The sequence below is a fragment of the Mobula birostris genome, chromosome 9 (assembly GCF_030028105.1).
Source record: "Mobula birostris isolate sMobBir1 chromosome 9, sMobBir1.hap1, whole genome shotgun sequence".
Taxonomy (NCBI): domain Eukaryota; kingdom Metazoa; phylum Chordata; class Chondrichthyes; order Myliobatiformes; family Myliobatidae; genus Mobula; species Mobula birostris.
The window spans coordinates 16,982,605-17,006,172 of NC_092378.1; the positions used below are offsets into that span (position 1 = coordinate 16,982,605).

Consider the following 23,568-nt stretch of genomic DNA (forward strand, 5'->3'; position numbering starts at 1 on the left):
AGCCATAATGGAGCGAGACGTCCCGTGACTTCAAATGAAGTCTTAAAATTAGTTTCATCCGAAAGACTCAATTAGGAGGAATGATCAAGTTGGAGGAGGAGAGGCTGACAGAATTGGGAGAAAGGGTTACTGAGAGACTGTGCAGTGTTTACAAAGTGACGTAACGTATGATTATATTAGATTTAAATTACAAGAAATATTCACGGTTTATTTTGTCGTACATTCTGACACAATGGGTTATCTATTAATTTGTTGCATGCCAGCTCTAAATTTCTCTTTGTAAACGCTTTATCGGTGCAATTCAACATCCCCTCCCCGGACTCGTATTCTCGTAAAAAACAAGTCGGTTTCATCAGTTTACAAATGTAACGAACTGAAGAACGCGTGGCTTCAAAAATCTTTAATTTGGTTTTGTTTAAGACAAATGCTGTGATATATTATTAACTTTTAAATGTGATACCAAATGTGCAGTCAGAATTATGTATTTTTGTGCAAAGAACTTCCGTAAACCCATGTTCGTGTTTTAGCACTCACATTTTATTTTATATCATGATGTTTCTCGCCATTTGAAATGCACATAAATCGTGTTTGTAAAACATCATTAGGCATCGTTGGAATAATATAATTTTGTACATCTGTCATTTGAATTATTCATGCAATATGTTTCTAATGTATAATGTAAGTTTGACGGAGCCATTTCTGCCGAACTGCTATTGAAGGCTAGCCAAGAGTTTCAATCTAATTATCAGATTAGAATAGCAGTCTAAATAAATCACTGAAACGTTCAGTACCTTAGGGTATGAACACGACCCGCTTTAATCAGTAACTTTGAATTTCAGCAATCAAGTAATGGAACAAGGAAACTTTTAGAAATAAGCACAAGGGATTCTGCAGATGCTGAGAATTCTTCTAGAGCAACACGCACAAAATGCTGGAGGAACTCAGCAGGTCAGGCGGCATCCATGGATATGAACAAACAGTGGATATTTCCAGCCAAGAAGGTATCGTGAAGGAATGTCTCGGCCTGAAACGTCCATTATTTGTTCATTGCCATGGATGCTGCCTGACCTGCCGAGTTCCTACAACATTTAGAAATGTCATTCTTAGTACTGCTATTTTAAAATTTATACTTGTACTTAAAAAAAATTGGTTAATCTATTGGAATTTTCTACTGACATTCTTCGATATTCACGGCATACATGACTTTTGCGTCGCATATTTTCTATGTATATTTAAAATAACATTTTGTAGCTTCACGTCAACCGTAAGCAGCAGAGGCAACAAAGGATGCTGAACCCCGGATTCTGGTATTTTTCAATCATAATGAATAATCCAATCAGAGAATGGAATTTTGCGTGTGTTAGTATAATTAGCATAAACAGTAAACAATTACTTATTTCAAAAGTGTCGCCGTGATCGTGTTTACTTTTATCTCCGTTTTAGAATTATTCTACAGCAAATATCCGTCGTGATATTAAAGGGGCCTAGGGGGAGGATTGAGATTTACTGTAGTATACTAGTGGTGCTACTTTGCCCAAAACAGCAAAGTTGGAGCGGCACAGTAGCGTAATGGTGAGCACAAAGCTTTACAGTACTGTATAGCGGACCCAGGTTAAATTTCTGCTGCTGCCGGTTAAGGAGTTTATACATTCTCCATGTGACTGCGTGGGTTTCCTACCAAAGACCTACTGGCTGGCGGGTTAATTGATCGTTGTAAATTGTCCCGTGATTAGCTCAGAATAAGTCTGGGGTTTGCCGGGCGGCGGGATTTAAAGGGCCTATTCTGCGCTGTATCTCAATCAATACAAATATTTCTAACAAAATACGCCTTGGAAATTGCAACCTCTGTCTGGTTGAAACCTCTGTTTGTACTTGCTCAATATTTACTAGCAGTTATACTTTATACTTACCACCACTCTGCTATCTATAGTTTTGGCGATACTGTACTCTATTGCACGGTTGAAGTGGCACTGCTCAAATCTGCCTTGACAAATAACAATCTATGTCATGCTACTCCATTCCGAACTGAATTAGTTGGGTGAATTATTTTTGCATCCATATTAATCATGGTCTCTCCCATCGGTTTGATTTACTCAATGTCCTGAGTGAATATAGAGCTTGGAATATTACAGCACAGCACAGCATCTTCATATAGACCCCATCCTGACTCTGCTCCAATTTACTTTTGGACATTTCCCTCTACCAATCCTTCAATTTCAGAATCAGGTTTATTATCAGTAACATAGGTCATGCAATCTGTTGATCTGCAGCAGCACTACAGTGCAATGGATAAAAATTACTACATTACAATAGGAAATATAAAAAAAAATAAATAGCACAAAAAGAGAGCAAGTTAGTGAGGTAATGTTTACGGGTTCATGGACTGTTCAGAAATCCAATGGTGGTGGGGAAGAAGCTGTACCTCAAATATGGCCTCAGGCTCCTTCCTGAGGGCAATAATGAGAAGAGGGCATGGCCTGGATGATGACAGACCTTAAGGATGGATGCTGCCTTTGGAAGCACTGCATTTTGAAGATGTTCTCAATAGCATGGAGGCTAGTTTGCTCAGAATGGAGCTGGCTGAGTGCAAACCTCTGCAGATTTTCTTTCAATCTTGTGCATTGGAGCCTTCATACCAGACAGTGTTACAACCAGCCCAAATGTTCTCCATGGTACATTTGTAGAAAGTTGCTAGTCTTTAGTGACATACCAAATCTCCTCAAACACCCAATGATGTATAGCCGCTAGTGTGCCTTCTTCACAATTGCATCAATATGTTTTGTCTCCACTTCATTATCGATCACAGTGCTTTCTGCCTTCAAACTGCTGGACTTCAAAATTCTTTTACAAAGTCAGCTTGCTTGATCATTTCCCCTGGGCCTCCAGGTTTTTTTCTCTCAGAATCTCCAAGTGAAATCTGATTTTGTATTCATTGCATCTGTATTGAAGTGCAACATTATATTTGTAGAGGAGCAGGATATCACTGGCATCAATTCCCACATTTTCATGTTTAATGGAGAAAAGGTTGCTGTCAGATTTACAGAAGAATGATGGTCAATGTTACCACCATTGCTTCTACAAATTTTGGGTCATTCTGGCCAACTGATGTTGGTTAGGATTAATTGGTCAGCAAAACATATGAAGTACAATTTAAATAGTTTATCAAAACTTCTTCATGTACCTGAGTAAGTAGTTGTAGCTTTAATGTTTCATAGCCTAAGAGCAAAACAGCACAGAAGACAGACTCTTTAGATCAACTTGCCCATTCTGACCATGTTTCATCATAAAGTTGGTTCTGGCAACAATGTAGCTTTACATTGAATGAACGAAATTGAAGTACAGTATATTTAAGTAAGTACTACATCAATATTTAATCTAGGTTATACATTAGTGTTTGGCACTTAAACTCAAAATGAGAACGTAACCAAATTAATCATCATTTTCTGCTTCATTTTCCTAATAACAAAAGCAAGTGGGCACACATACCATCTACTACCTTTGAATGCATAGCTCTGAAGTTTGTGAGGATAAAATACAAAAATCAAATACTGTATATGTAGAGTGCAGTGACTCTGCTATAAGAAATAAAATACTAATGGTTACATAATTGAGTAATGCATTGTTTGAACTTGTGTTTAATGAATTGTTATTCATAAAACGAAATTACAATTGTGCATGTGTAAAGATGGCACTGATCAATCAGTTAGAGGGAGAAACAATGCCGAAGCGGTTGTTGCCTTTTATAACTGAGGCTTATGTTTGATAATATTTCAGGTTGATAAGATGAAAATCTGCTTTTTTTCACACCATTAAAAAAACTTGTAGATCTCGAATCTGATGCACTTAATTTGCTTTCTACTCTGCATCATAATGGGGATGGGTAGCTATCTTGAAAAAATTGGAAGTTCACAGCAAGACAAACTTAATGGCAATTCTCATACTTAATGTAAACTTTTGATGCGGATTACTTTGATGTTCAATAGTATATTTGGCATTTTACATCCTTTGGTGTGTTGGGATTTGAAGACAACAGCTGTCGTTCGTATTTGGCAATTTCCAAGTACAAGTATAGTTCAAACAATCTGTGGCCTTTAGAAGTAGCATGAACTGTGGTATAGAGTGGCGCAATGAAAGAAAATTAATGAACCATTGTTGTCTGTTAATGTTTGTTAACAATAATGATTTCAGCTTCAAAAGTTTCAACAAGTATATAAAAACTGGGTCCTGAGGAAGGGTCTTGGCCTGAAACATCAACTGTTTGTTTGTTTTCATAGAAGCTGCCTGGCAGGAGTTCCTCCAGCATTTTGTGTGTGTTGCTATGTAAACACTTTTTCTGTTTTGCTCATTATCTATTGTATGTTTTTTACCTGTATAATGGACGTCGGGGACTTGAATTTTGAGCAATAATGTGTCACTGCCAGTATAGATAATGAATCTATTCTATCGGATTTGGTGATGTTTAGTTATCTTGGGAGTAAGCTTAAAGCATATACTGTGGTCTCTAAGTCTCCAAGTCATGGTTCCACATTGGTTGTAGGACACTTAATTCAGTTGTAAATTGTGAATTCAAATTTGCTCAGCCTGCACCCTAATTAGAGTAGTCTAAAAACAAAATTCTCATTTTTCATTTTTGTCAGCTACTAGAATTGGTGATATCAACAAAAAAATTACCAAATCCTCCACAGTTGGTCAATTTACTCTCCTATCTAATCAAGGAGTCGCAAAAGATTGACAACATTTATTGCTTCTTTCATTGGTGTGGTCCTCTATGCCAGGGGTCCCCAACCTTTTCTGCACCGCGGACTGGCCGACAGGGGTGGGGGGTGTTAATCAAGACCGGAATATAGGTGATAAGTCAACTATAAGTCATTTATAAGTGGCTAATACCTGTACACTCAATTTCGTTTCTAAAAGGGTTTATCTAATAAATTTAATATTAAACACACGGCGCATTTTTTCCTCGCATGAATATAGTGATAAGTCAATTATAAGTCACTTATATAAGTCAATAGCATCATAACATTTTAAGTAACATTTGGCTATTAAATACACAGCGCATATTTTCCCCGTATGAACATATAAAATCATTGCAACACACAAATATCACTGAATCAGTGGGAGCCCTGGGCTTGTTTCCCTGCAACAAGACGGTCCCATCGAGGGGTGAGGGGAAACAGCGATACTCGAAGGGGGTTCCTTATGTCCAGTCTATTCCGCAATTTAGTTTTTGTTGCATTCATTACAGAAAACCCCACTTCGCAGAGATATGATGTTGGAAATGGACAATGTTTTCAGTGTTTTTGTGGCTATCTCAGGATATTCAGCCTTGACTTTGATCCAGAATGCCGGCAGAGATGTTATGTCAAACATACTTTTCAGCCCACCATCAACCCAAGCAAGGCTGCAGGACCGGATGGTGTCAGTACCAGAGTGCTCAAAGCCTGTGCCCCTCAGCTATGTGGAGTACTTCGCCATGTATCAACCTGAGCCTGAGGCTCCGGAGGGTTCCTGTATTGTGGAAGACGTCCTGCCTCGTCCCTGTGCCAAAGACGCTGCACCCCAGCGGCCTCAATGACTACAGACCGGTGGCATTAACTTCCCACATCATGAAGACCCTGGAGAGACTTGTTCTGGAGCTGCTGCGGCCTATGGTCAGGCCACACTTAGATCCCCTCCAGTTCGCCTGCCAGCCCCGACTAGGAGTTAAGGATGCCATCATCTACCTGCTGAACCGTGTCTACGCCCACCTGGACAAGCCAGCGAGCACTGTGAGGGTCAGGTTTCTTGACTTCTCCAGTGTGTTCAACACCATCCGCCCTGCTCTGCTGGGGGAGAAGATGACAGCGATGCAGGTGGATGCTTCCCTAGTGTCATGGATTCTTGATTACCTGACTGGCAGACCACAGTACGTGTGCTTGCAACTCTGTGTGTCTGACAGAGTGATAAGCAGCACTGGGGCTCCACAGGGGAGTGTCTTGTCTCCCTTTCTCTTCACCATTTACACCTCGGACTTCAACTACTGCACGGAGTCTTGTCATCTTCAGAAGTTTTCTGATGACTCTGCCATAGTTGGATGCATCAGCAAGGGAGATGAGGCTGAGTACAGGGCTACGGTAGGAAACTTTGTCACATGGTGTGAGCAGAAGTATCTGCAGCTTAATGTGAAAAAGAATAAGGAGTGGTGGTAGACCTGAGGAGAGCTAAGATACCGGTGACCACTGTTTCCATCTAGGGGGTCAGTGTGGACATGGTGGAGGATTACAAGTACTCAGGGATACGAATTGACAATAAACTGGACTGGTCAAAGAACACTGAGGCTGTCTACAAGAAGGGTCAGAGCTGTCTCTATTTCCTGAGGAGACTGAGGTCCTTTAACATCTGCCGGACGATGCTGAGGATGTTCTACAAGTCTGTGGTGGCTAGTGCTATCACGTTTGCTGTTGTGTGCTGGGGCAGTAGGCTGAGGGTAGCAGACACCAACAGAATCAACAAACTCATTCGTAAGGCCAGTGATGTTGTGGGGATGGAACTGGACTCTCTGACGGTGGTGTCTGAAAAGAGGATGCTGTCTAAGTTGCATGCCATCTTGGACAATGTCTCCCATCCACTACATAATGTACTGGTTGGGCACAGGAATACATTCAGCCAGAGACTCATTCCACCGAGATGCAACACAGAGCATCATAGGAAGTCATTCCTGCCTGTGGCTATCAGACTTTACAACTCCTCCCTTGGAGGGTCAGACACCCTGAGCTAATAGGCTGGTCCTGGACTTATTTCATAATTTCCTGGCATAATTTACATATTACTATTTAACTATTTATGGTTTTATTACTATTTATTATTTATGGTGCAACTGTAACGAAAACCAATTTCCCCCGGGATCGATAAAGTATGACTATGACTATTTGCAAGCTCGAGGAGTTGATCTTCTTCCCACGCTGACATGGATGACGCATGCGTTCAAGTTCCAACAGTGGGCGTGACAGGGAATGAGGAAAGGTGCAGCTGACTCATATTGTTTCATATCACCAAATCATATCGCTTCCTCGCGGCCTGGTAGCACATTCTTTGCGGTCCGGTGGTTGGGGACCAATGCTCTCTGCTAGTGGTATTTTTTTTCCATCCCAAGTGTTGGCATATGGCCAAGAGGTTAAGGCATTGGACTAGTGATCCGAAGGTCGCGAGTTCGAGCCTCCGCTGAGGCGGCGTGTTGTGTCTTTGAGCAAGGCACTTAACTTCACATTGCTCCTGCATGTTTATAGCCCAGCGGCGGTGGTTGGTACAGTATGGACAACACAAGACAAGTCTAGTTCCCTTTATTTCTACCACCCCTCCCATCCAGCAGTCACCAATTTCACTCCCACTTTACACTTAATATCTTCAGAGCATGCCTTTCATGGTTGAAAGTTTAAATCATACTTTGGCCTTTGGCTATAAGTCCTATCAATTTTTGCAAACTTATTTGTTTTGTTATTCAGCCATTAGCTAATAGCAGATCCAATGAGTTGTCCAGTTATCTATTTGTTTCAATAACATGGTGCTCAAGATCTTGTTGCAGACCTGTTTAATCAAGAGCATTACAATTATACCTCCTGCACATTACACTTTGAATGCAAATACACTTAGAATTTTACATTGCAAAAGGAGGCCATTCTGGCCATTTCACCTGTGCTAGAACTTTGAAAGAGCTGTCAATATAGTCATATTTGCTTCCCTTTTTATCCCTTTTGTGAAATATTCACCACTTTGAAATAATGTTAATTCTATTTTAGCTGCTACTTTTAATTGGGCATTTTATGCCCCGAGAAAACTATTTTAAAAATATGCTTAGCTTCCCTTTTTTAAAAATATAATATTCCTAAAATTATACCATCTTTTTACTGAGTCAGTGATCCAAGGAATTAGTTTTCCTGGTAGACCTTTACATAATGCCTCCTTCCTTTCAGAAGTATGTTTCAATCCCTTGCAGGTCTCATTCTTATCAAATATAATTGAACCAAGAACTATCTTCCCACATTCCTATCAACTCTCTCCTCTTCTCCTCTACCTCACCCCCAGTTTCTACATTCTACCCGCTAGAAGCAAGTTTACAGTGACCAATTGACCTATCAACCAGAACCTTCATGGGATGCAGGAGGAAACAAGAGCACCAAAGAGAAAAAGAACCATGCAGTCATAGGGAAAAGATTCAAGCTCCATGGCATTTGGTAAGTACATGGATAGAAGGGTTGCAGAGGGTCAAATATGGGCAAAAGGGACTAGCTTGGTGGGCATCATGATTGGCATGGATGAGTTAAGTCGAAGGACCTGTTTCCATACTGTATGACTCTAATATTTATTCACTAATAATCTAATTGCTGATTCTCAGTTAAGAATCTGGGAGAACCTCAGAATTAGCAAACATAATGATATTTTCAACACACACAGAATGCTGGAGGAACTCAGCAGGTCAGGCTGCGTCTATGGCAATGAATAAACAGTCGACGTTTCGGGGTGAGACCCTCCTTCAGGACTGGAATGGAAGGGGGAAGACGCCAGCATAAAAAGGTGGAAGGACAGGGAGGAGGCTAGCTAGAAGGTGATAGGTGAAGCCAGATGGGTAGGAAAGATGAAGGGCTGGAGAAGAAGGAATCTAATAGGAAAAGAGTGTGGACCATAGGAGAAAGGGAAGAAGGAGGGGACCCAATGGGAAGTGATAGGCAGGTGAGAAGGCCAGAGCGGGGAATAGAGGCGGGGGGGGGGCGGGGGAGACAGGGAAAAAACTTTTTACTGGAAGGAGAAATTAATATTCATGGCATTAGGTTGGAGGCTGTCCAGATGGAATATAAGGTGTTGCTCCTCCACCCTGAGGGTGGCCTCCTCTTGGCACAAGAGGAGGCCACGGACAAACATATCAAAACAGGAATGGGAATCGGAATTAAAATGTTTAGCCAGCGAGAGGTTCTGCTTCTGGCAGACAGAGCATAGGTGCTCGACGAAGCGGTTTTGTGTTGAGCCATTTAGAATGATCTGTGGTTGGTTAGCAGCTTCTATTGAACAACACTGTTACAGAGCACGAAGAGCTAACTGCTGCACTTGCATGGACGTTAATGCTAGAAAATGTACAGGCAGCCAGAAAATGCAGGGTTAAGAAACTTTAGCTTGATTTTGTCTACTTTGAAAGCTATAGTAAAATAGAATGTACACTCTATTAGTGAAAAAAGATATTTAGATTTTTTTAAGCATTTCAATCATACATAACGTGTGCACTAAATGGAACTGACATCTGGTGCTCATTAGTAGCCATATCATATTTGGATAAAGAGGGCAGAAGTGATGTAATGTCATAGGAAGCATGATGGATTGAGTTTTGTCGCTTTATTCGAAATAGCGTAAGAAAGATGTTTGGCCATGGTGTCAAAGGTAGGATTTTCCTCAATAGAATATTCTAGTAATAAGTGCTTTGATGCCTATTTTAATAAAAACAGCCCATATTGAACTGATCACTTAAATGGCGTATCGGGGGATTCCCAAAGGAAATGACGTGCTGGTCCTCAGAAACTCAAAAGTTTGGGCAGCTTTGGGGGAATAATTTGATCAGGTGTATAACAATGTAAGAAGTAGAAGCAAGAGTAGGCTAATTGGCCCCTTATGCTTGCTTCTCTATTCAATAAGATCGTGATTTTGCTTTTATTTCAGCACTACTTTTCTATACTTGATTCCTGTAATATTTAAAAGTTAGCTTATTGATTTTTGTCTGGAATGTACTGAGCTTCCACAGCTATCTTGAGCAGAGAATTCTAAAGACTCCCTTTGATTGAAGAAATTTATCCTCATCTTGGACCTGAATGGCTGAACTCCAGTTCTATGTTCTGTTATTCTGTTACAGACCTTTTATTGACTCTCCATCAAAAACTTCTGGAAGAGTAAATACGCTGAATTCTGTTATTCCCTTTATTGACTTTGCCAGCTACAACCTCGGAAAACAGAAATGTTAAATAGACGTTCTTTTTATTATTTCCATATTGACTTTGCTCATTTGTTACTAGGTGCCATGTTACTGCTTCCTTAATAATGGATTCTAGCAGTTTACCTACTATACTAGCCATATAGCAAGGACCAACTCATTGAGAAAGCTGCAGGAAATGTTATGCAAAATGTGTGGCTACACACTAGGGACAATTTGCCGTGGCCTATCAACCTGCCACCTTCATGTTTTTGGGATGTGGGAGGAAGCTGGCAGAAACCTACACAGACACAGGAAGAACTTGCAAACTTCACAAAGATCACCACCTGCAGTTAGGATTGAACTCGGGTTTTTTGCATTGTGTGATAGTTTTTATTTTATCTGTGCCACAGCGCCACCTATCCTGTCTTAGCACAGTTAAACTGATAACTGATGTGCTGCACCACCAGGCCTCATTTGGACGCAAGTAAAGTTTTGATCAAAGCCCCTAATGTCTGACCCCTCTCCTCCTCCCAACTCACCGGCAATTACCAAGAGCAAGCCTGGCAATCACCTTTCCAGTAACTTGTCATCCTAATTGGTGAGGTTTCTTTCTTTCTTTCTTTCTTTTCTTTATTTGGCATGCGCCTGCGTGTGTGCGCATCTGTGTGTCTGCGTGTCCGTTCATGAGTCCGTGATGATGTCTTTTTCATGGCTTTTACAAGGTGCAGAGTGAGAGAGAGAGAGAGACTGCGTGGCGCACCACTCCTCACACAGATATTTTTGCAGTATTTGGTCGACATTCAACCCGGCACGGATGGAAAGTGTACTCGGGAGCAGACCCGACTAGTTTCGAACCCGGGAACCTCCACTCCCGGGTCTAGCAATGATGTTGCTACGCCACCAGTCGGCCCTTCACTGAGGTTTCTAAAATTGCCAAAACTATTTAAAGTACATATCAAATCTTCAAATTTCTAACTTTACAATATATAAATGAAACCAGTAATGAAACAATTGAATGAAAAGTGGAGAATAATTGTACATTACAGGGATATAACTCAAGTAATTCCGGTATTAGGTGTCTCAGGACAATTGTGGTAAATTGCATGGTTTACGTCACTTTGAGCAGATGGGAACTGCAAGTTTTGATTTGAATGAAGGATTACATCAAAGTTAGTGTCACTGCATCAATGAAATAGACTTTATTCTTAGTTCTACCCACCTGGCCTGAAAAGTACAGGCCACATGTTAAAACTGCAGGAATCTATAACCGTTCCATTTTTGCGACAGCCTTCAAGTTTTAAATGAAGTATAATGTGTGGATAAGAGCAAAGCTATTGTTATATATGTTTGATAACGCCTTGCATAAAATCTGGTTAGCAAAATTGAAGCTTTAGAATAAAGAGTTTAATATCCTTATGAATATGCAACTGGTGTGGGGAAGAAAACAATCAAAAGGACAGGCAGGAAGGCAGAGGGTTGGCATTGCTCTGTTGGTAAAAAATGAAATCAAAACATTAGACAGAGGTGACGTAAGGTCTGAAGGTGTTGAATCATTATGGATAGAGCTAAGGAACTGATAGGAGTAACCCAGACAGTAGTAAGGATGCGGTCTACAAATTACAGTGGGAGATAGAAAATGCATGCCAAAAGGGCAATATTACATAGTAACAGGGGATTTCAATATGCAGGTGGATTGGGAAAATCAGTTGGTGCTGGATTCCAAGAGGGAGAATTTCTTGAATGCCTACAAGATGGCTTTTTAGAGCAGCTCGTGGTTGAGACGTGAGGGGATCATCTATTCTGGATTGGGTGTTGTGCAATGAATTGCAATTGTTTCGAGAGTTTAAGGTTTTAAAAAAAAAAAACCCTTGGGGGGGGGGGTAAGCAATTATAATATGATCAAGTTCACCCTGAATTTTGATAAGGAGAAGCTAAAGTCAGATGAATCCGTATTACAGTAGAGTAAAGAGAACTACAGAGGCATGAGAGAGGAGTTGGCCAGAATTGATTGGAAAAGAACAGGGGCAGAGATGGCGGCAGAGCAGCAATGGCTGGAATTTCTAGAAGCAATTCGGAAGGCACATTATATATACATCCCAAAGAGGAAGAAGTATTCTAAAGGAAGGATGACAACCATGGCTAACAAGAGAAGTCAAAGCCAAAATAAAAGCTAAAGAGAGAGCATATAATAGAACAAAAATTAGTGGGAAGTTAGGGGACTGGGAAGCTTTCAAATACCAATAGAAGGCAAATAAAAAAGTCATTAAGAAGGTAAAGATGGAATATGAAAGTAGGCTAGACAATAATATTAAAGAGGATACCAAAAGTTTCTTCAGATGCCTAAAGTGTAAAAGAGAGGTGAGAGTGGATATTGGACCACTGGAAAACAATGCTTGAAAGGTAGTAATGGGGGCAAGGATATAGCGGACAAACTGAATAAATATTTTGCGTCAATCTTCACTATGGAAGAGACTAGCAGTATGGTGGGAGTCCCAAGTGTCAGGGATCATAGAGTGTGTGAAGTTACCGCAACTAGAGAGAAGGTTCTTGGGAAACTGAAAGGTCTGAAGGTAGATGTCACCTGGACCAGATGGTGTACACCCAAGGGTTCTGTAAGAGGTGGAGGCATTAGTAATGATCTTGCAAGAATCACTAGGTTCTGGAATGGTTCCAGAAGACTGAAAAATTGCGAAGGTGGTTCATAAAAATGATTCCAGGTTTGAACTGCTGTCACAGGTGGACGGGGTAGTAAGAAAGCTTATGGGGTGTTAGCTTTCATAAGTCGAGGGATAGAGTTTAAGAGTTGCAATGTAATGATGCAGCTCTATAAAACTCTGGTTAGGCCACCCTTGGAGTACTGTGTCCAGTTCTGGTCGCCTCACTATAGGAAGGATGTGGAAGCATTGGAAAGGGTACAGAGATTTACCAGGATGCTGCCTGGTTTAGAGACTATGCATTATGATCAGAGATTAAGGGAGCTAGGGCTTTGCTCTTTGGAGAGAAGGAGGTTGAGAGGAGACATGATAGAGGTGTACAAGATAATAAGAGGAATAGATGGAGTGAATAGCCAGCGCCTCTTCCCCAGGGCACCACTGCTCGATACAAGAGGACATGGCTTTAAGGTAAGGGGTGGGAAGTTCAAGGGGGATATTAGAGGAAGGTTTTTTACTCAGAGAGTGGTTGGTGCATGGAATGCACTGTCTGAGTCAGTGGTGGAGGCAGATACACTAGTGAAGTTTAAGAGACTACTAGACAGGTACATGGAGGAATTTAAGATGGGGGCTTATATGGGAAGCAGGGTTTGAGGGTTGACACAACATTGTGGGCCGAAGGGCCTGGACTGTGCTGTACTATTCAATGTTCTATATGAAGAGTACTTGATGGCTCTGAGCCTGTATTCATTGGAATTCAGAAGAATGCGGGGTGGCATCATTGAAACCTATTTAATGGTGAAAGGCCTTGACAGAGTGGATGTGGAGAGGTTGCTTCCTGTGGTGGGAGAGTCTCAGACCAGAGGACACAGCCTCAGATAAGAGTGGTGTCCTTTTAGAATGGAGATGAGAAGGAATTTATTTAGCCAAAGAAAGGTGAATCTATGGAATTTGTTGCCACAGGCAGCTGTGGAGGCAAAGTCTGTATGTATATCTAAGACAGAAGTTGATAGATTCTTGATTGGTCAGGGCATGGAGGTATATGGGAGAAGGCTGGAGATTGAGGCTGGGAGGAAAAATGGATCAGCCATGATGAAATGGTGGAGTAAACTCGAAGGGCCAAATGGCCTAATTCTGCTCCTACGTCTTTTGGTCTTATTATCTACCCTTTTTATTCTGGCCTTTCTGAATTGTTTGGAAAACCTAGGAAGAGCCAATAATAATGTCGGGAGAATAATGGGGGGGAAGGGACTAATGTATGTTTGGTGTAAATGGGTCATTGATGGTGAATGCAGAAACTGTGGGTGGAAGGACCTGTATCTGTATAATCTCTTTCTGTGACTCTTAACTGTTTAAATGAGTTATTGATTCCTCAGATCTCTTACCATTCTACTAACTCGTTTGGTAAATTGTTTCACTGATTGAAGATTGCTTCTTTCTTTCCTGACTAAAACTTCTTCACCTTGCTAAAAAAAAACAACATATTTTGGGTGCTGTGACACTACAATACTGAAAAATGACAGCAGATCAAGCAGCGTTTAGGAGGTGAGAAATAAAGTTAACATTTTAGGTTAATGACCGATCATAAGAAATGAGAAAAGTTAGAAATGTGAAGGAAGAAGAGAATAATGGTAGGTTCTCTGATAATGTGGCAGGCGGAGATGGTGATAGAAGATAATAATAGAACAGCAGAATACACCAGCAGAATACACTCAGTGGCCACTTTATTAGGTTCAGGATTGGAACCTAATGTCTTCTGCTACTGTAGAATATCCATTTCAAGGTTCAATGTGTTGTGCATTCAGAGGTGCTCTTCTGCTCATCACTGTTGTAACGCGAGGTCATTTGAGTTACTGTTGCCTTCTTCTCAACTTGAACCAGTCTGGCCATTCTTTTCTGACCTCTCTCATTAACAAGATGTTCCTGCCCACAGAATACAGAATTGCTGCTCACTGGATTGTTTTGTTTTTTGTACCAATCTCTGTAAACTCCAGTGACTGGTTTGTAAGAAAATTCCAAAAGGTCAGCAGTTTCTGAGATATTCAAACCACCCTGCCTGGCACCAACAGTTGTTCAATGGTCAACATCATTTAGATCACATTTCTTCCCCATTCTGATGTTTGATCTAAACAACAACTGCTTGACCATGTCTTCATTCAGCACATGATTGGCTAATTAGATATTTGCATTATCGAGCTGGTGTACCTAATAGAGTGGCCACTGAGTGTAGCCCTATCACATTTCACCATTGGGATCCCAAGTTGAAGACGAGCCCTAGACTCTGTGCCTTTTTGGTTTCCTGTTTAGCAGAAGCTTCCTGATTCTGACCCTGTAGTAATTTCCCAGCCACTGCCACGATGACACCCGTATTCCTTCATAATCATCTGCTGAACCAGCTCCCCAGATCCCCTCTGAGCTACCTGTTCCTCTACAATTCACTTCTTCACTCCATTTTTCTACCCTTGCAAGGTATGAAGCTACAGGAATAATGTTCGTGTAATGGTGAGAGGATACAATGCATTTGATTTTTTTTCCTGCGCTTGTCAAGTTGCATTACCTATGTGGTCACAAGTAATCATGCCATCCAATTCACCTCTTCTTAAGCAAGCGGACTTTCAAGTAAGCCGCCATAGGATTTTCTCCTATTTGCTGCAGCTACTAAAGTGGGCAGACCAATATATGGACGAGAGTCAAAACCTAATTTCTGCCTGCCCATCATCTCTCTTTGCAAAGGTGCTATAATTAGATACATACTAAGGTCCTTTGGGGCTGCTTGCTTTTCCTTAAAGGAATTTAGTCTTCATTTCAGAGCTTCTGTTTGCCATGTGATATGATATAGTTATGAACGTCAAAAGAAAGCAGCATAAACACTTCTTCCCTTTTTGAATATTTATTTCTTTGCAGAAATTTAATGACAACGTTCAGCTTCCTATCAAGTAATTAATACGCTGGGACTTGCAGGATTGTTCCACTGATAAGTCTAATATCTGAGTCACAGTCTGAACTAGATATTCCATTCTTTCCTGGGGTCTCATGCACTACTAAAAGTTCTTGACCGATTGCTGACAGTGGAGGCTATCTATAAATTCAAAGGCAAGGAGATTCCTGACAGTGAGTGGGTGGCGTGAGGGTTGCTGGCTCACCGATTAGAGAGCAGCTTACTGGTCCAGCCACCTTCTGATCTGAAAGAAGGTGATGATTTTAACTCTCATTTGGCAGGTTTGATGTTCTTATCAGAAAGATTCAAATGGTTCAATTGAATATCAGAGAATGTATCCAGTATACTATCTGAAATTCTTACTCTTCACAGACACCACGAACAAGAAACCCCAAAGGATGAATGGTAGCAACATCAGAACCCCAAAGCCCTCCTCTCCGAGCAGCGGAAGCATTAGAAGCATCAAGAAGATTTAGTTCAAGTGGCACAGACCTTGGAAGCAAGCTATGAGGATTTGGTATGACTTAATGGAGCCAGATCCTTTCTGTTTTGATGTCAAAGAGTGTGAGGCATCAATTTTCTTTCTTATTAGTATATTATATTGATGGCTAAATGATGGGTCCCACAATACTTCCATCTCAAATGCCCTGAGGTTTTCTCAACCCTTGCTTGCCTGCCCAAAATTAATTTCATACCACCCTTTTCTTGTTACGCTCTTCCCAAGCTGCTGCCCAACTGATTTTCTTGAAGAGCTGCTCTATCCAGAATATCAGGAACTCACAGACATAAGTCTGTGGTGTGTGTGTGGTTAAGGGCGCGGGTCTGTTCTGTCATGTGACACCTTCAGCCCTGTACATGACAGGACAATGCTGCAGGGATTGGCTGCAAGGTAGGGATGTATTTCCTGCATGGGTGATAATGGTTTCTAGTTCTCCATATTACACCCATCAATTACACAGATATCTTAATAGCTACATTGTTAAATTTGCAATTGGAAATGGCAGTGAAACTCTCTAATTTAGTTTATTTATTTACTTAGAGATTACAGCTCTGTAACAAGAGGCCTATCAGGCCCAAACAAGCCCACACTGTCCAATTAATCTACTAACAGTATATCTTTGGAATCTGGGAGAAAAGCCATGTGGTCACAGTGAGAATGTCTAGATGGCAGCGGGAATTGATCCTGGGTCATTACGATAACCACTACACTACCTTGCTGCCCCAAATTACTGAACAGCATACTATTGTTTTTCTAAAGCTGTGGTAAAGAATTGTGAGAAGATTTATAGGAAGGGATTTTTGGGCTGACCGGTGGTGTAGTGGCATCAGCACTGGACTTTGAGGCAGATGGTCCTGAGTTCGAATCTGGCCGGGTCTCAATCCGGGCACCAGCAGTACTTGTGCGGAAGAAATCTACCTCCGTACCTTGCCACGAAAACCCTGTAGACGACTACACTATCTGTAGGGCTGCCGTGAGTCGACGGCGGCTCGACTGCACTCAACAACATTTAGCAATTGAACAGAACATTGCCTTTCAAAAATATTTTTTCTTTATTCGTATATTTCAAGTGCATTCATGGATGATAAAAATAGTCATCTGTAGCATCACAAACATAAGCACTATTAGGTTTAATAGAAAACTTAAAAAGACATGTATGTATTAAAAGTAAATGTAGAAAAATACCAGCATTTTGTAAACATTGAAAATTGTATGTAAAGTACACTTAAGACATTTGATAATTCAGGCAGTTACTAAACCATTTTCCTTCCTGCCAAAAAATGGCAGTATAAACACAGGCACTGTGAGGTATATATAATTTGATATCACCAGCAATATCTGGGGAATGTGATTCCTGGTGAACAATACATATAAAAATAAAAGCTATTCAGAAATCCGGCAAAAAAATAGTGCACACAGTGATTGAATATTGCACAGAAAGGATTAAGTGGCTTACTTAAGGACTTCAAGTCTCTCATGTACTTAATCTTGTGTAAAATACTTTGTTTCGCCCACAGCTGTTTATGCAATTCATCTGGCCAGACAGCGAGTCACATCAATTTTCTGGTTTTCCATCTGCCACTCTGAAGCCTCACATTTGCAGAGGCACATATTGATTTCATAAAGATTTAAAAAGTGTCACATGTCTTTGGTGGTGGAAGGATTTGTAGCCAATCAGAGAGAAATGGAATACATACCGTGCGGTATTTTGCACTGATCTCCAGGGAAGCAGCAAATCTTAAAACTGTAAAAAGTGTCTATTTTTTATTGCTGAGTACTCAGAATATTCGATCTGTTAACACAGAGTCTGCTGAGAAGAATTTCTGAATACGCCTGGTTTATTGGACCTTTGACATGATAGTGTGATTTAAAGGCAGACAAAACATCTTGTGTCGAATGCTTTCTCTGGTTTGATTTGTCCTTTTCTGTAAGGAAATGTGCTAAGTGCTTCATTTTTGTATGAATTGTTGATATAGAGTTTTCAGTTTTGACTACCTGAGAAGAGGGGAGAAAGGAGTAATTAATTTTTATCTTCCAAAACTGTTTTTTTTTTGATAACTTCTGATTCAAACAGTTTCTAATTAAGACATTTTCACTTCTGTTGTCAAGTGTTACATGAACAATTAAACTTCAGACGACATTATCCTGGTATTAATGACATACTCTTTGCATTTAAGCTATCTAAGCTACTAGAGTTCGAGCTCCGAATTGTAATTCTTGTAATATCACCTTTCATCTATCTGTCTTCACTTTTTCTGTAATCCCCGGCTTTACTGAGCCTCATCAGTTATACTGAAGCCTAATTATCTATTCTTCTTCTCTGCCAATTTCGTATTATTATTTAGTCAGTTTATATTGCTCATGCTTTAGCATATTTATTGCCTATTTTAGTTTTATTTTTGTTACTTGTCTGTAATAGTATGCCTTACATTGTTTTGATAATTTAATAATTTCTTCTCTGCTCTCTCAGCTGTTTTTATTAACTTTTCCACAAGATGTTTGTTTTATCATAATTTCCACAAACAAGCTGGTTATAACGGTAAAGCAAAAACACAAATTGTTGTGAAGAAGTTGGCGGAAATGACCACTGGCACCCATGCGCAGGTGGAACTGTTCAATCTGCAACTCTTCAGAAAGTTCCTTAGAGGACCAGTGTCGATTGTACAAACATTGGCAAGCTGAAGCAACATCCACAAAATGCTGGAGGAACTCAGCATATCAGGCAGCATCTATGGAAATGAATAAATCGATGTTTCTGGCCAAGACCCTTCTTCAGGACTGGAAAGGAAGGGTGAAGACACCAGAATAAAAAGGTGAGGGGGGGGTGTGGGAGAAGGAGGCTAGCTAGAAGGTGATAGGTGAAGCCAGGTGGGTGAGAAAGGTCAAGGGCTGCAGAAGAAGAAATCTGATAGCAGAGGAGAGTGGACCATTGGAGAAAGGGAATGAGAAGTGGACCCAGAGGGAAGTGATAGGCAGGTGAGGAGAGCTAGAAGGCCAGAGTGGGGAACAGAGAAAGAGGACGGGGGAGGGAAAACAATTTTTTTTACTGAAGGAGAAATCAATGTTCGTGCCATCAGGTTGGAGGCCACTCAGATGGAATATAAGGTATTGCTCCTCCACCCTGAGGGTGGCCTCATTTTGGCACAAGAGGAGGCCATGGATTGACATGTCAGAACAGGAATGGGAATTGGAATTAAAATGTTTGGCCACCGGGAAATTCTGCTTCTGGTGGATTGAGTGGATATGCTCGACGAAGCGGTGCCCCAATTTACAACAGGTCTCAGCAATGTAGAGGAGGTCATATCGGGAGTACGAGACACAGTAGATGACCCCAGCATATTCACAGATGAAGTGTTACCTCTTCCTAAAAGGACTGTTTGGGGTCCTAAATGGCGGCGAGGGAGGAGTGAATGGCCAGGTTTAGCACTTTGGACACTTTCAGACATAAGGCCCGGGAGGGAGATTAGTGGGGAGGGAAGAATGGACAAGGGGAATCACAGAGGGAACAATTTCTGCAGGAAGTGGAGAGAGGTTGTGAGGTAATGATATGGTTTGGTGGAAGGATCCCTTTGGAGATAGCAGAAGTTGTGGAGGATGTCGTGTTGCATACGGAGGTTCATGGGGTGGTAGGTGAGGACAAGAGGAACTCTCGCTGTTAAGGCGGCAGGAAGGTGGGGTGAGCATGGATGTTTAGGAAATGGAGGAAATGCAGTTCGAGGGCAGCATATATGGTAGAGGAAGGGAAGCCCCGTTATTCGAAGAAAGAGGACATCTCTGACTCCCTGGAGAGAAAAGCCACATCTGGGAACAGATGCAGTGGAGATGATGGAACTGAGAAAACGGAATAGCATTTTTACAGGAGACAGGGTGGGAAGAGGTATAGGTCAAGATAACCATGGGAATTGGTAAGTTTATAAAAGATGTTGGTTGATCGTTTGTCTCCAAAGATGAAGACAGAGAGATCGAGTAAGGGGAGGGAGGTGTTAGAAATGGATCAAGTGAATTGAAGGGCTGAGTGGAGTTGATGAGCTCAGAATGGGTGCATGAAGCAGCACCAATGCAGTTGTTAACATAGCGGAGGAGAAGCTGGGGAGCATTACTGGGGTAGTCTTGGAACAGGGACTGTTCTACACAGCCAGTGAAGAGGCAGGCATAGCTGGGGCCCATGTGCATACCTGTTGCTACCCTTCGAGTCTAGAGAAAGTGAGATGAGCCAAAGGAAAAATTGTTGAGGGTGAGGACCAGTTCTGCCAAGCACAGGAGAGTGGAGGTGGAGGGGAACTGGTGGGTTCTTTTATTGGGAAAGGAACAGAGAGATTTAAGGCCTTGACAGAAGCATATAGGGACTGTGAAAATGTAGCAGTAAGGGCAAGGGAATTGAAAGTTACTGAGGAGATCAAGAGCATGAGAAGTGTTGTGGATGTAGGTGGGAAAGGACTGAATAGAATGGAGTCAAGATATGATTGGCATGCTGATGTTCTTCACAGATTGATTCTACTGACATGGACTCACTACTTCTGTAGAAATTACAATGTGTAGAGTTTCAAGTCCATGGGAGAGCGATCTTGTATCCAACATTGATATGAAGGTGGCATGGAAATGGGAAAAGTTCCAAAAAGATCCTGGGAAGAGATGATTACAGTGGCAAGTTTATTTGCAGGTGTCACTGATGAGATCATGTTAAGGAATTTCTTGGAAGCCTGCAATTAGCTAATCATGGTATTGAATTCTGTAGGAATGCTACGATGTCAGAGAGGCTCAAGAGGGTTTAAATTAGCTGAACAAGTCGTATTGCATATCACAATAAATTGTAACATCTGAGTGCAAAATAAGACTTACTAAAAACATTTAAAAGAAACAGAAGTTACCTCATGAAAATGACATGCACACTTTCCCTGAAGGAATTCTTTATACCGTCCCATAGTGATACTAAATGTATCAACAACATCAAAACCACAGTTCTTTGCCTCAGAGAGTATTTCCATGTTTTCTTTCCACAAATTTTGAACTTCTTTCTACAATAATAGAACATGTCAAATATGTGAAAATCATATCAAATATCTTGAGTCTTTAGCATATTAACTAAAACTCTGAATTATTGGTGACCTGGTGGTTCACCTCAGAATTAAATGCAAATATATTTTATTTACCTCTCTGGATATTATTTTCAATTGGCCTTACAATGTTGTGAGTTGAGTGTTTTCTAGTTTTTCTTACACTCTGGAGAAGTTGGTTTCATTTGGAACTTCTGAAAATCAGATTCTTAGCACTCAAAGAATTTAGCATTTAGAAAGACAGTCACAATCCTAAACCCAGAGTTCTATGATAAAAATCTATTACTTAGTGTATTTAGAAGGTGACGATAACAATGGGGGAGGTTGAGTGAGGATGGATCAGGTTCACCTGTCTTTGGTTAATAAAATACTTGGCTAAATTTCCAGGTAGTTTCTCCAACCATACTTGAGGTGTTTTCTCAAAAGGATTAGACCCTTTCAGTACATTAACTGGGGGCAAAAGTATGTTTTAATATTTTGCAGCCAGTGAACACTTTGCATTTTTTCTGAGGGTCTATAACAGTTCTCAAATGTTTCATAGAAGGAAAATTCTTTTGTTTTCCCCGTGTTGATGCGGAGCAAAGAGATTATTTCTTATGGCATCCCAAACATTATTGCAGCATTATAATGTCACCTCAGTCTTGCCCCCATTTGCATTCCTGCGCAACCTCTCCCTCCAATCAGAGGCTGGAGGGCCTATCCTTTGCTGTACTGCTTTACGTTCTATGTTCAATCCATCCCAACATTGCTTCGTTCTCCAGTTCCAAATCAAAGCTGGTTGAATTTTCCATTGTCACTGCTCTCTTGTTTTATCAGCATGCTCACTATACACACTTAGATTCATAATGAGCTGTGGGCGAATACACCCAATGTACTGCACATTTCATGCTGTTTTTCATTCTAAAAGTGTGTCCAGGTTTCCATCAACTCCTCCCCATTTCTTTTAGTCTTCAAAAAAAGCTGCTGAGATAAAAGATCAGTCTCAAACTTACTGAATGGTCGAGCAGGCACGAGGGGCTGAATGGCCTCCTGCCTTTGATTCTTATTTCCACATTAGATTGTAAGGAAAACTTGGACCATTAAAAAATTGTTTGATCTACTCGTGGTGATTTTGTAAATGAACAATGCTCTATAATCTTCTGAAAGTTCTGCTTGACTCCTTTAAAACTAATCAAGGGATGCTTTGAGAATTTTGTATCTGAGTACATGAAATTTCATTGTAATTATAACATGGAAATGATCAGTTTGTCCCTGCTAGTGTTTATCTTCCATGAAAAAACAACTCTCAGTTTGCTTAGTTGGGTGAGGGGTCTGATCCCAGCAATATTTTAGATTCTGGATCTTGTTTTGTAGTACATGGGTTAAGCATGTTAAAAGGCTTAAGGTGAACACAAGAGTTTTGCTCCATGAGAAGCCAATGTAGTTAATTGGACCTTAAATCCATTAGTGCTTCCGTTTACCACACCTGCTGCCAAATCTCCAGTTGCAACCTTGAGACTTTCAAAGGTTTGGATCACACAGTGGTTAAATATTTAATCTGCTGAAATGATACCCTAGGTCTAATTCTGTCAGCCTTAAGCTTCAATGAAAGAGTATCCAGTAGCTTATGAAATGACCAGGTGGCATACACAAAGTATGTGGTACATTAAGTGTACTGAGACATAGAAGCCGCACTTAAGGATTTCCTCAAGGTTGTCTCCACTTTCTTCTCTTTGCTGTTGTAATTTATCTGCTAAGCCAAACTTTGGGAGGTTTCGCCGCCTTAAAGCATGAAGCAGTCTCTATGCTTGCACTATTAAGTTCAAAAGACCGCTTCAATTTTATAATGTAGACATTAAATGTCAAAACAATAAAATTCAGTAACGATTAGTTTAGTCAGGACAATTCCTATGCTTTAAAAATAGGTCACGGAATAAAAGGAACCAGAAAATTAATTTAGAAAATTCTTCTTTATCTGTGATTCTGTAAAGATTAGCTTGCCCATCAGAAAAAGCAAAGTTTCTTGAGTGTTACTTTTCAGCTAGTGAATTTAACAAAAGAAAGTATTTTGTTGTATTACCTGAGCCGTGATAAAAAATAATAATCACATCTTTCCAGCAGCCATTGCTCATAATGGAGGAGGAGGTGACGAGCGCCCATGAGATTAAACAGATGAGCACAATTCCAAATGGCAGTAAATGCACAATAAACAAAATACCGATTGTTCAAAACTGATTTCATTTATTTGGTGATCATGATGATGTACGTGTTTATTACAATGTACAATGAGACTCATGCATGCATGTGTCTACTAAAAATGGATTGCTGTTCAATTAATTAGCTGCCTACAGACAAAACAAATATGTTTTGCTTCTGTCTTAGCGTAACTCCGTGCCATTATGTCTTTTTTTGGAGGTCTTTGGTTTGGATATTTTAGATATGAGGGCATTCTTACTGAACTTTGCAATGGCAAGTAATTGCTGAGGTCTTGAATACCAGCTGGCAGGTACTACCCA

At 40.7% G+C, this 23,568-nt stretch overlaps 1 protein-coding gene and 1 long non-coding RNA gene across 6 annotated transcripts in view; one reads left to right on the forward strand and one right to left on the reverse strand.

Moving 5' to 3' along the window:
* Positions 1-23,568, forward strand: part of LOC140202565 (uncharacterized) — an 81,535-nt gene that overhangs the window by 3,998 nt on the left and 53,969 nt on the right. The window contains exons 2-3 of one of the 2 annotated variants that reach the window (XR_011887121.1): positions 8,062-8,210; positions 15,893-16,084. This is a non-coding gene — a long non-coding RNA (uncharacterized lncRNA). The remainder of the gene's footprint in view (positions 1-8,061; positions 8,211-15,892; positions 16,085-23,568) is intronic. The other variant, XR_011887122.1, reaches the window with a different exon arrangement.
* cped1 (cadherin-like and PC-esterase domain containing 1) overlaps positions 18-23,568 on the reverse strand; it is a 279,536-nt gene continuing 255,985 nt past the window's right edge. For 2 of the 4 annotated variants that reach the window (XM_072267559.1, XM_072267558.1), the window contains 2 exons: positions 20,888-21,034; positions 17,096-18,014 (listed from right to left, as the gene is read on the reverse strand). In XM_072267559.1, the coding sequence (XP_072123660.1) occupies positions 17,784-18,014; positions 20,888-21,034 (378 nt within the window). In that variant the 3' untranslated portion in view covers positions 17,096-17,783. Of the gene's footprint in view, positions 105-17,095; positions 18,015-20,887; positions 21,035-23,568 lie in introns of those variants that run through there. The other 2 variants (XM_072267561.1, XM_072267562.1) reach the window with 2 other exon arrangements.